The 14,254-nt window shown below is 36.7% G+C and overlaps 1 protein-coding gene across 5 annotated transcripts in view; it reads left to right on the forward strand.

Moving 5' to 3' along the window:
- Positions 1 to 13,631, forward strand: part of LOC106074412 (uncharacterized) — a 305,001-nt gene extending 291,370 nt beyond the window's left edge. For 3 of the 5 annotated variants that reach the window (XM_056009253.1, XM_056009254.1, XM_056009256.1), the window contains 3 exons: positions 6,578 to 6,789; positions 7,960 to 8,463; positions 9,494 to 13,631. In XM_056009253.1, the coding sequence (XP_055865228.1) occupies positions 6,578 to 6,789; positions 7,960 to 8,463; positions 9,494 to 9,968 (1,191 nt within the window). In that variant the 3' untranslated portion in view covers positions 9,969 to 13,631. Of the gene's footprint in view, positions 1 to 5,492; positions 5,692 to 6,577; positions 6,790 to 7,959; positions 8,464 to 9,493 lie in introns of those variants that run through there. The other 2 variants (XM_056009258.1, XM_056009257.1) reach the window with 2 other exon arrangements.
- Positions 13,632 to 14,254: the final 623 nt, after the last annotated feature.

Consider the following 14,254-nt stretch of genomic DNA (forward strand, 5'->3'; position numbering starts at 1 on the left):
AATTGGTGAACTGCCATTTCTCGCTCCTGGTCACTTGGTCAAATCCTTTCCGTTTGTCAAGCTCATAATAGGGCGCAATCTCGACCCTTAATGGACACTCATTGAGATCTAGACTAATATGGCCAGCACAGCCACCAACAAACTTTATTTCCTCAACATTGGTCAGCCGTTTGATTTTAGCTGGACTCAGGGGGGGGGGGAGGCATCCTAAAATAGCGAAATTCAAAACCCCAGTCTTCACCTGCACATGAGTTCGAAGTAAAAAAATTGCTTTATTTAATATAAGATTTGTTCAATAATTTTTTTTTATTAGTGTAAAATACAAAAATTATTTTTTTTAAACGAAGGGATATATATATATATATATTAAATTATAATTAAACATATTTAGTTTGACCATCTTGATTTTGAGTTCTCGAACAAATGAATATTTGAATATTCTGAAATGTTGATTGAATCAATCTTGGAATCAAAGAATCTGTGAGCTGTTGATTTGTAGTTCTACCTAATAGAAACCATTCTATGAGTCTGGCTTTAGTATTCCAAAGTCTTCAGCAATCTTACACTGACAGCAATAAAATGTCATGACGCTTTTCCTAACATCTACCTCTTACATTTTTTGTATCTACTCCCCCCCCTCCCTCCCCTCCTTACTATCTCGACTTCAACTCGATGTGGCGTTTTATTTTTTTTTTCTACTTCTGCCCCCTCGTTCCCTTTTCTCTCATCAACTACCCCAGTTTCCGGTCGTTAATGAGTTAAGAAGTCCCTCCGCTGACAGTCGGGATGGCTTCGTTATAGCTCCAGTCCAGCCTGACAGTTACACGTCACGGTAATGGCCTATCAAAACACACACGGAGGTTGGAATGGACTAGGTCTGAGATGTCTCACGTAGTGGCTATTTCGTAGGTGGTTAGATCGAGAAGCAAGTCAATCTCCAGGGTTTCAGCTCCGTTGGGGATAAAAGGCTGTAACACACTTTAGAAAATGGCTAGTCTGAAGATAAAGTACTATTGTATCTTCTCGGGTCATATTGTGATATTATCGTTTTAAAGATTTTAAAATGAAACATAAAATAAAACTGTCCAATTAGGAACCAACTAGAATGTATTATAGTTTAAGATATTTTTAGACTGTTTGCCATTTCTGAGTTATAACACTTCTAGAGTTAGATAATCAATATGTGGATGAACAAGTTTTATGTTACGTTAATGAATATGAATTAAGAACAAAGCCTAGAGAACGATTCTTCAAGTTATCAACTGAATACTCCAACGGGTTTTGTCTTTAATAGTTAGAATCGATTACAGTTATACAACACTTTATTTTTTCAATTGCTAGACAATGTGTTGGCAGGGCCCGAGTACGCTATTCTGCCTCAACGTGGCGCTCAGGTGGAAACGATTGCTAGAGGAAATGATTAGGCTAAATGAATAGCAAAACAAAACTCCTGTGGGAGTGTCCAAGGGAATATGGAAGCTTTCCCGTTGCACGATGCGGAGTTGAAAGAGAGCTTCCACGTCCCTCTCGAAAATCCATGCGCCGTTCCTCAAGAGACCGTTACTGTAATGGCGAGTCCTGCACGGTTAGCTCGGTACAACAAACGAAAATGGCGGGGTTCCCAGTGTGCTCGGCCTTCGGCCATACATTCTAGTCCATGCGCCCGGAATGCCAGATATATCGGAAATAGCAATGTTTGACATAGACATTGATTTGGACGTCTTCCAGACAGAGCTGTTTGTTCAAGCTTACACGCCTAGAGTGCCCTAGAGCTCGAACAGCCTTCGGCTCAACTCTTTTGACAATCTTATCTTATCTTATATAATACAGACGTTACTTCAAAAAAAAAGATGATTACGTCCTACGCGTCATGCATTTAGTCATGCATATTAACCAATCACTTAAACTCTGCCAAGTCACTGGTTTTCCTGGCTAGGTAAAGCAGGGCTAGATTTAAGGCCCCTGCGAAAAGTGTAAATCATTTTTGTGGAGCCCAAAAAACGTTGTTGAAAGCTTTGAGAAAAGATCCACTCATTAAGCTAATATCTCAAATCATGCCATATTAGAAAAGAAAGACAGAACTTGCGTATAATTTTACTTCGTTTAAAAAAAAATAAAATTATTTAATATGCATATTTTTAGTAACAAACAAGATTACAAAGAGAGTTTGTGTTACACAAACTCAGAGGCGGCCCCCGTCGAAGTCGGATCCCTGTCGGATCTGCATATTCGCAAATAATATTCAAGAGGTGATTTAATTTTGATGTAAAATGTTTTACACGTTTCGGATGTTCCTTCAGAGTTGAAGATAATTACTTCCTAGTCCAAACCTCCCGCAGGACGACGGGGGATGGGAGCGGGCAGGGTTTGAACCCTGGGCCATCCATAAATCTGAACGACAGTCCAGCGCGCAAACCGCACGACCAGGCAGCCATCCGATGGTCAATAGTAATAATGTTTCAAAGATTCATTTGCCGTAAATTTAAATTTAAATTTAATAAAAAAAATTGTAGATTAGTTTTAGTATATTAAAACATTACAATATTGATCAAAACGTTTGGAAATGAAAATCTACACTTTTTTTTTACACTTTAAGTTTAGAAATTGAAATTCTACATCTTAATCTAGTCTATTTTAGTCTAAACTAGATCTAGAAATTCTAGATCTAGACTCTAAAATAATTTTAATTAGAATATAAATCCAGATCTAGATATACTGTAATAAAAATCTAGATCTAGTTTAAAAAATCTAGATTAGATCTAAATCAAGATATCATTCCTTTTTTTAAACGCGAGTCACATAACGAGGCTTAATAAACATTACTATACCGAGTTCTTTTTTCATTTCATTTGAAGAATTAATTCCATATAACGTCAGAGGGAAAAAAAAACACTACGTCACACGGCCTAGCTAGACTAAAAATCGCCTTCATCTATAAGAGCCATTTATCGAGTGTTCATAGACTTTGGTGCACCGAGTGCGTTCTTTAAGCATTTCATTTAAAGAATTCATTCCATATGACGTCAAAGGAAAAAAAACACTACGTCACACGGCCTAGCTAGAATAAAAATCGCCTTCATCATTACGAGCCTTTTATCGAGTGTTCATAGACATTGGTGCACCGAGTGCGTTCTTTTAGCATTTCATTTAAAGAATTCATTCCATGTGACGTCAAAGGAAAAAAAAACACTACGTCACACGGCTTAGTTAGACTAAAATATGTTTTCATTAATACAAGCAATTTTTTCGAGGGTTAATAGACATTGGTGCACCGAGTGCGTTCTTTTAACATTACATTTAAAGAGTCCATTCATATGACGTCAAAGAAAAAAAATTCCATTACCTCACAATAGGCTAGTACCGGTACCATAAAAAAAAATGTCTTTATTTACACGAGATATTTAACGAGGGTTCATAGACATTGGTGCACTGAGTTCTAATAGATATTATTTAAAAAGGATCAAAGCCACATTGTTTTTGCGTTTTGTCTGTCAGTCGGTCTGTCCGTTATCTTGATATAAAAAAAACAACTAAAAGTTATTAAAAATTGATTAACCTTTATTTTACGTTTCAAAACATCGCAATAATTTTTAGGTATGAACACAATTGAAAAGTTTATATAATAGATTGTTCCGGATGTTTGTATAAATAGTAAAAGAAAAAGAGAATTTCAGATAAATGTAATACCGTTAATTAAATTTTTTGGATGGTCTCGTATAAAAATTAGATGTACTACAGCCACGTGGAGAGATTTTCATACCTTACTTTGGTGTTTGGATTCTGTTTTCCTTAAAAATCGGAACATAATATTAACGATAATTAGATTTTTTAATGTTTTAGGTAGAAAGTTAAATGTACTGTAAGAGAGTAGTGAGTTAAAATATTTTTCATAAAAATCCGTAACAACATTATTTCGTAAATGAGAAGATTATTTGTTTATTAATTAGAAGAGGGAGTTCAAATAATTATTTGGCGTTAGTAGATTTTTAAAAAAATTCGGAAATTTCTGGCGACGATTTGTAAGAAACAAAATCCGGAACTTTCTTTATCAATTACAAAACTTCTATGTTGTGTTTTACAAGAAAATTAAATGTCTAAAAAGTAATTTTCAGTAATCAATTCTAGTAAATTACTTTTTTTAAAAGCCTTATGCGATTTCAAACAATCATTAGGCATAATTCATGTTTTATAAAACAATATCCGGAACATTTTTACACTTAATGAAATATAAGTCAGTATAGAGATTATGATTTAGCATTAATATGCTATTTACATAAAAAACGGAACAACATATTATTGATAATGTGTTTTTGCAACGTTTAAGCATGGAAATTGAATGTAATATAAGTTAGAAGAGCAAACAAACATTTGTTGGCGTTGATTAGTTTTGCACAAAAAAATCCGGAACAATCAATTTTAGATACTTAAAACTATTGAGATGTTATGGGAGGAACATTAAAGGGTAAATCAGATTTTCAATAGCTTTTAGAGTTCTAGTTTTTTAAATCTAATCGTGACGGACAGACCGACCAACAGACAAAACGCACAAAAATAAGCTTCTTTTATTCGGATGGGGGCACTAAACAAAAAATAAATAAAATCTGATTTTTAAAAAAAGTTTAAGGAATTGGTTTAGCTCCTGATCATGTTGCGACGTTACGCTACTGCACGAAAATCGCTGCATAAAAAGTCTATTTAAAAAAGTGTGCGTGATATTTACATACAAAGTGCATTATTAGCCTTTATAAACAAACAGAAATGTTTTCTTTTAATTTTAGCAGCTAGTTGACCAGAAAAAACGTCTTTAACTATTATTTGTATTTGTTGTAAACATTTCCTGTACATTTTAAAAATATATTTGACTTAGTGATACTGAAAATACACAAAAATTGTCCATCTTTGTTAGCATATTGTAACATTGCCTCCCTTACATTTACGTAATTGTTTTAGAATTGGTGTATTTTTATGAAAAAATCGCTTGCATAATTAATTTTATAAATTAAACGGTTTGCTTTTAGAAAACCAAAAGTAGCCGTTGCACCTAAACTTTTCAAGCCGGATATAATGATGAAATAATATTTTTCATATCTCTTCTAGTTTTCGAGATCTGAGTGTGACAGACGGACAGACGGACAGACGGACAGACGGACATTTTGCACAAACCTAATAGCGGCTTTTTCCCCTTACGGGGGCCGCTAAAAATGATTTTTAGGGCTTACCTAATGTAGTACAGTAAATATGGAGCTAGTGCTACATATAACTAACACACCATAAGCAGATACTTTTGAACCACGGCAGTGTGTTGCCGACTGATTTAAAGTATTGTCGGTAAAAATGCGAAATAGACTGTTTATGCCCCCCCCCCCCAAAAAAAAAAAATGTTGACCCGTCGAAATATTTTTGTTCCCAATGTAGGGGACTCTTTCTTGTGGACACCCCGGGGCATTTCTTGTGGACACCACGGGGCAGTTACCCCGCCTGCCCTCCCTTAAACCCGAAACTGAGGCTATATAAAACTTTCAGGCTACATTGAATACTATTTTAATTTTTTTTTTGTAAATAACCAAATAGTTAATTATTTATTGGTAATAAATTATTTTGTTTGGTATCTCGAACAAGGGAAAGAAATTGTACTTGACTGAAGTGATGATACAGGCTGAATTAATCCCTTTTAAATTTCGCCGCCTTAAAGTAAGTTTGAAACAAACATTAGATAACTAAACAATCTTCTATTTTCATTTTCATTTCACTAGCAGAGTGGAGTTACGATGTCGGCTAGAGGAGGCGTGAGTCATGAGCTCAAATTCAGATTCCCCCCCCCCTTTTTTTATAAATGCGTTTTAAAAATGTTTACGATAAAATTCATTCAGATAATCAAAACGTGGATGAAAGAGTTTCAAGTTACCTTCATGAATAGAAATTAAGAACAAAACCTAGAGAACGTTGTAAGTTTTCTCTCCCCCCCCCCCATTTTCACAACTGGTCCAGACACGTGATAGGATCATAGTGTATTGGGATAAAGAGCTGCATGAAACAGCGCTAAACAAAAGCAAATGGTACAGATGTTTCTATTGAATATCCTTACTGATGTTAGACTACTACAAATTTACTTACAGGACTGGTCGTAACTACTTAATATGATTACACTTCGTAATCTCTTTTTAAGTAGTGCCCACGCATTTTAGGTTTTCTAAGAAGGCGTGACACCAGGTTACAGTGGAGAGCCCTGTTCTCGCTTCCTCTTTTCCATGTTATGGCTTCTTTGGTAAACGTGTTTCGTCTTGTCTAAAGATATGCTCCGCGAATATCATCCGACGTTCGGTCAACACTTTGCTTAGGGGGATAGTACCGTGCGGGAAAAGATTTCTCTATTGGTGACATGATCTTGTTATGATATTTCTAGCCATTGCTGTTGAAATAATTGTAGTAAATATAAAAAATATGTTATTCTTGATAAACAATAGACCAGACCACACCCCAGTTAAGTTTGAACTAGTCCTATTTATTGCTTACTAAGTATTATATATGAGATTTGTGTAGGCAAGTAGTCTTTCAGTGTAAACAATCATTTTCTTAGCCCTTATCTTTCCAGCTGACCTCGACAATCTTCATACTGACCCTGGCCGGAACAGACTTCGTGACCTGTCTGATTACCATTCCTTTCACCATTCTTATGGAGTACCTGGACTTTCACGTGGCCAGTGATGAGATTTGCAAGATCTACCACTTCCTTATCACCACCACAGTTCCCTTCTCTTGTGTGGTCATTGTGGCTATAGCCGTGGACAGGTGAGATTTTAGTGCGCAGGAAGGAGGGTGCATTTTGATTATTGACAATGCTTGACTGCATTAATGTTTTTTTTTGGGTTGGGGGGGGGGTAAAAGGAGGCTTTGACCTCCCTTTTGGATCGCGTCATCCGTCCAGCAGGCATTAGCCTAAAAATGTTCGGCATTTTCAGAACAACTCAATCTTATCCATCAACCTTTTCTTTGTGTGTGTTTGCTTTATATCTTCTGAATAAATTGCACAAACCCACTCCCAGACAGCACTGTCACACACCCACAACTAGACAGCACTGTCACAAACCCACAACTAGACAGCACTGTCACAAACCCACAACTAGACAGCATTGTCACACACCCACAACTAGACAGCACTGTCACAAACCCACAACTAGACAGACTGTCACAAACCCACTCCTAGACAGCATTGTCACAAACCCACAACTAGACAGCACTGTCACAAACCCACTACAAGACAGCAACTTAAGGGATATAATCAATAAAACTTTCAGTGACAGGATTTGTAGCAGTTGCCTCCCTTTGATTGTCTCTATACTTACTGCTATGATATTAAGGGATACATAGCTAGAAATCTGAAATCTAATAAGTAAAAAAAAAAGAAAAATTCACTAGGTCTCTTTTGTGGACCAGTGGGGGATATCTGGGAGAAGGTTTTCCGTGCTACCTTTAGGGTGTCTAGCTCAAGCCCTCTTGATAGGTAGCGAAACACCACTTTATAAGTAGACAAGTACCCTTGATAGATAGCAAAGGTCCCTTGATAGGTAGCCAAACTCCCTTGATAGGTATCCAAACTCCCTTGACAGATAGCCAAGCCCCTTGATAGATAGCCAAGCCCCTTAATAGATAGCCAAGACCCCTTGATAGCTAGCCAAGCCCCCTTGATTGGTAGCCAAGCCCCTTGATAGCTAGCCAAGCCCCCTTGATTGGTAGCCAAGCCCCCTTGATTGGTAGCCAAGCCCCTTGATAGGTAGCCAAGCTCCCTTGATAGCTAGCCAAGCCCCCTTGATTGGTAGCCAAGCCCCCTTGATTGATAGCCAAGTGGATTTAATCCTTTAAGTTTTTGCACTTTGTCTTTTAAAATTTATTTCGAGCTGAATTCTAATTTAATTTGTTTGTACTCTCAGATACTTCCTTTTATTTCTCCTTTCCTTCTAGATACATGTGCATCTGCCACCCATTCCATCACTGGATGACTATCCAGAGAGCTCGCATCATCATCGGCTTTCTAGTTATCATCATCTTCGCCTTCGGCAGCATCGTCAGCGCTCACTACTCCATCTACTCCAAGGCTGAGCTCAACCGAACCATAAATCAACTGAGCAACGCCTCTGGCTATCCTATGGGTGGCGCCTATGACTTCACCAAAGGAGACACGGCCATGACCTTCACCCCCGACCCCTTCTCGCCGGGTCCCAGCTACTCTCAAGCCGTTCGAGCGCAAGAAGCTGGGAATCGTTCAGATGTCTTGTTCTCCACCATACACATCGACATGAGCACCCAGCCTACGCCTAACGTCTTGACCTCGTATTTGATCACCAAGTGCGATCTGAACGAGAATCTCATCGGCGAGAGTTTCTTCAGGAGTTTTAAAAAGCTTTACGTGGGCATATTTTTCGTCAGTTGTCTCATTGTCTTCGCTTTGTATAGCCTCATTTACAGGTAAACTGTCTTCGCTTTGTATAGCCTCATTTACAGGTAAACTAAAGTATTCAACTAGTACAGAGTTATTAGATAACTTACAGGGTTATAATAGACGCGTCGTGCCTGAGAGTAGAGCGATTAGTTTCCGGACCTTGTCTTTAGATCTCAGTCAAGGCTGGGATTTTTTAATTTCCTTGTTTTAAGAGCACCCCTGAGTTCACCCAACTCTAATGGGTACCTGACATTTGTTGGGGGAAAGTAAAGGCGGGTTGTGCATGCCACATTACACCCTCGTTAACCATGTGCCACAGAAGCATAGTCTTCTTCTTCTTCGTTCCTTATTTCACATGTAGGAGGGTTCAGATCAGTAATCCTATATCTGAAATGAACCACGCAGTGGTTTCCAGATCAGGCAGTTCTCCGCATAGTTTTTTTTTTCTATAGGAGGGTTTTGGGGCCAGAGTCTTAATCGTGTCTCTTTATATAGTAGGCCTCTTCATATAGTGAAGTCACTCTGACAATGAATAGATTGAACAAAGTTTCAATATGATCCAAGAATGGGAAGTAGGAGAATTAACATGTTTATAGTTCCCCCCCAGAAAAAGCGAATAGTTGTAAAAGTGGTTGCATCAGAACTTTGAATGGACTAAAATATCATGATATCGGATTTTCACTATCTTTTCTAGTTTACGAGATCTAAACGGGACGGACTGAAAGACGGACAGACATTTCACACAAAACTAATAGCGTCTTTCACCCTTTCGGGAGCCGCTAATAAAAAGAAGTGAAATGTTATCAAATGTACAAGTAATCGTTAATTTACCTTTAATCGAACATTAAATAAGATCATTTTTATTGGTCTGGTTCAAAATCAACAATACTGTCCACTACCTAGGACCCACTTACTGTAGCCTATCATGCCCAGGGTCTTCACTACTAAAATCAAGGCACTGATACAAATCTCACTTTCGTAATTTACAAAAAAAAATTATTACTATTTCTTTAAATGACTCAAAAGAATACATAAATCTGTATCTTCTTTACACAGATCTGTGATCGCCCAAAGAAAAAAAAAGCTCCGCATCAAATCGGCCCAGTGCTGTCTGCTGTGGAACGCGACCAGCCTGGACTCACCTCATGAGCTGGCTGAAATGACGCAAGACATCGAGCTCAGCCACGTCAACGGGGACGACAAGTGCGCCGTCAGGCACAACTCCGCCACTCCCGAGGACTTGGAGCCTCACAACAACGGCGCGGTCCGGAAATGCTCTCTTTCCAAAGCCCGCATCGAGCGGATGAGGGTGGCGAACATCAAAACGGCCTTCACCTTGTTCATCGTGACCTTGGTGTTCATTTTGGCCTTCCTGCCTTCGTGGCTGATGGCTCTGAATGCCATCTCGATGAAAATCGTTGTGTTTTACATGCACTTTGTATACAACGTCGCCAACCCTTTTATCTACGCCTTCCTCAATCAGAACTTTAAGAATGAGCTAAGGAGGATTTTCCATTGTGGCAAAAAGTGAAGTTACATCTTCAAGTAAAGACCGTAATCTTTGACCAAAGGGCATCTAAGACACTTTAATGCCTCTAGGGGGAAATGAAATTCATCAAGATAAAATATGTTAACAAGTGTTTTTATTTTGTGACTCAAGGAGTTATACTTGAAAATCCAATCGTAAGGTCACAATGCCTGAAATCTTTTTAAAGTGGCTGTATTCAGAAGGATTGTGTGTTTTTGACATTGTTTTTTATTCCATGATCTGCTTCTATCACATATTTGTAAGCATCTTTGCAACATAGCCTATTCTCATCCTTACAGAAAATGCATATCTGTTTATTCTATGAATCCGTAACATTTACAAAACAGTGTTGTGAAATACGACGGCTTGAGTCTACCAGTGTGAAAGCAGGCTTATATTAGCATACGACGGCTTGAGTCTACCAGTGTGAAAGCAGGCTTATATTAGCATACGACGGCTTGAGTCTACCAGTGTGAAAGCAGGCTTATATTAGCATACGACGGCTTGAGTCTACCAGTGTGAAAGCAGGCTTATACTAGCAAGGGTATGTCTCAGACTTGCTGAGTCTTCGGGAGGTTTACTTAAATGCATGTTATTCTTACGGAAGTATTTCAACGGATTTTCATATTTCCTATTACCCCACTTTTGACACCCTGCAAATGTAGAGAAAAAAAAGTGTCACGAAGACATTGTCTAAATTATAAAAAAGAAAAGAGAAAAGAGTTTTGTAAATTATAATTTATATTTGATTTTATATCAAAACAACCAAGAACAAAATATTCATATCCTTCAGGGTTGTAAATAGATGTTGACAGTTCACGGAGACCTATCTAAGCTGCTAACCTCCTTATAAATGTGGCTATAATCTTGTGATGGTGACGTATTTTAGATAGAACTGTTTGGTCAAGGTGTTGATAATGAACACAGTGGTATCATTGCCGTTGTATGACTTCAAAGTATGTCATTCATACAAGAAGTGAATGCTGAATGTTTTATCAGTAGAAGTCTAGTAAAGATGTAGAGATTTTCAGAATAATATACCTAACGGATAATGTATATTTCTCTGTGTGAATTATTTGTAAACAACATATCATTCATTCATAATCTCCTTAATCATCCTGCGTAAATGATTGCCTTTTTCCGGATAAAATTGTATTATACATATGTCTAAATTAACACTTGGTACTTGGTGAATTGAGCAAGAATTTAAACGATCCAATCAGTATTCTATCAATCATTTAGAGAAAAGGAATTTATTCCCTTCAATACTTGGCCAAGGCTCACAACTTATACATCCACAGATGGAGACGTGCCCCAATCTTTTAGAAGAAACGTGTAAATACATATAACATTTTTAAAAATCGAATCATTCAGTGAACGACTAAGATAATAAAAAACAGGAAACCATGACCAGTGAGTGACAGCATTACAAGCACATACACTAAAACATACACACGCAAAAAAACAACAACACCAACACATACAAACATATATAATTTAACACACCCAGACACACAAATACCCTAACTAATACATACACTAACACACGTGTTAATAAGTGTGTGTGTATATATATATATATATATATATATATATATATATATATATATATATATATATATATATATATATATGTATATACAAGCACACAAGTGCACTTACAGACACATACTAACATACATACAAATACCCTTATACACACACACGAATGCAACAACAACACAGACACACATAAATGCACTAGCACCTACAAACAGACATTAACACACACACACGAACACTCCTATTGAAGATAAAGCCTGTAAAAAGAGTTGCAGATTTAAATACATAAATAAAAGAATACAAGTGAGTTACGTGTATTAACGTTTAACTGTTTTACTGACTTCCTTCAAGTGTAGCAAACCAACAATCTACATTTTTATGTCATCTTTTATCTAAACTACCAGACTCTTTTATGTACAATGGAAATCAAATCAAGTCTGTTAAAAGTTCACCCCCCCCCCTTTTTTTTTGTTTCGTTCTTTGATAAATGGCAGACGGTAGTGGAGAATGTATAACTTCGTCTCCGCTCCCAGATAACCTTTCACTCGTTTATTGTTTGCGATTACATGGCATGCGCGTGAGGTCGACACTATTTTCATTTGTATAGTCAATGGATAGCCTCCAACCGTAATGTTTTGAGTTGGTTTGTTTTTTAATTCATTGTCATCAAGTGCTGGTTGGAAGGTATACACGTTTCGTGTCTTGCACGTACAGAAAAGTGTTTTTAAAAAATTGTTCCAACAGACATTGCTATTTCCTGTTTTTTACATGACATTGTACAAATGTATTTATTGGACAGAATAGTATTTATAACACGTTGGTATGTTTTAAGTTTCTGTAACTACAATGATGTGTCCTTGATTTTACTGGCGGTTAAGTTAAATTATATGTACATAAGCTAATAGTTATAGAGATATTTATTACACACACACACACTCATGTTTAAATATGATACATAAAATAGGTTACCAGACGTCAGGCAAAAGGAGGCCTTGACCTTAAAGGTGAAAATGTCCTTTCTTTTTCCTTGACTGCAATAGCACACGATCCACAAATGGATTACATCTTACATATTTTTCGGTTTTAAAGTTTAAGCTCACAAACCCACTTAACAATTGTTTGTCTGGCAATTTGTAGCCTAGCTCTAGGAAAAGAGTTTTGATGTCAACGATGTTGAGTTAGACAGAAAGATGACACCTTTTGTTTACCATTGAACTGTGATGCTGAGGTCAAAACGTTTGAGTTATTCATAGCTCTTCTTGTTCTTTTCATAGAATAGTTTCTGTTGACCTCACAGTAACGACACAGTGGACAAAAAAAAAAGAGAGAAACTCCATGACTCGATCGGAGATATCTTTCTTACAAATAGCAAAAAAAAATCTAAAGAAAATGCTTTTTTTTTGAGAAAATTGATCCTAGATTAGAGTTTTACAAGCTATGATTTAAGTACAGTTCCCAAGACAGCCCTTATGATCTTTAGGCCAGAGGAAGTAAAGGTCTCTAATTTCTGTGGCCCATGGTTAACCAGGGTGTCATGTGACCAGCACAATGACCAACCGCCTTTACTTTTCCTCAACTAACGTCAGGTACCCATTAGAGCTGGGTGGACTCAGAGGTGCTCTAAAGATCCTGAAATTAAAAATCCTGGATTTTAACTTGCCCCCCCCCCCCGGTTGATACGCCAAGTGCATTACCACCGTGTCTCCTAAGCTTTCATTTAATGTTATTATTTATCAATGAAATTGTAAGCCAAGTTTGATAGAATTTCATTGTATTTTTGTGTCCATTTTAAAAGGCTTTGTCTTCCTTTCTATTCCCCTTTCGGTGCTCCTTGAAGTGTGTGTCTGGTAATCCTATACATACAAAATAACATATAAGTAGCAATGCAGTAGCATACATTTTGACACTATATTATAAATATATATACGCACACACCCATACACCTTTGTAAATTTCCCATTATAAAACATAATCTCTAGTCATGCGGATAATATTTCTGACCAATTCTTGTAAGTTGTGTTTACATTGATGTCAGCGCTGATGTGTGGAAATGAATTAAATTCCTATATTCCCTTTATGAAGTATGAACAGAGAATGTTCTTGTAAATAAAATATAAAAACATTTGACTTGTTTTTTTTTCTTTTGTTTTTCAATTCTTTCTATTAGGTCACCATCTCGTCATAGTCAAAAGGTAAAAGGGATGTATTCAAAAGTTACAAAACTTATGCAGAAAATTTAATGATTTATTTCAAGCTAAAATTTCACATTTAGTATAGTGGGATAGCTAGATTTTTTAGCAGTGTGCTCAGAATGAGAATAATACTGGCCATTTTTTCACTGTATTTTTCACTGACAAAAATAATCTATGAATGTTTAGTTGACTATATTAACTTAAAGTAAAATAGATTTTCACATTTTAAACTTCTGCTGTTAGCTCACACGTTCTTGGTAGATATAGAATGAGAAATCACGATCAGTCTCATAAAGTAGGTATCAATTCAAAAACTATGTTTATATTACATTACAATCTCTATATGTAGATAGCTGTCTGATTGCTTGATTGAAGTGCAAAAGTGTATCTTCTCAGCAGATTTTTAATTTGACAGTTTTCCCAATACATGTTGCTTCTAATATCAAATAGATTTCAGTTTAATATTATGCACAAGTAATCTAAAATTATTTCCTTGAAGCAAGTAAAATTCTTACAAATGTGTTTGATTCACATTTTCTTTCTGCTGTTAATTGA

The sequence above is a fragment of the Biomphalaria glabrata genome, chromosome 13, assembly GCF_947242115.1.
Source record: "Biomphalaria glabrata chromosome 13, xgBioGlab47.1, whole genome shotgun sequence".
NCBI lineage: Eukaryota > Metazoa > Mollusca > Gastropoda > Planorbidae > Biomphalaria > Biomphalaria glabrata.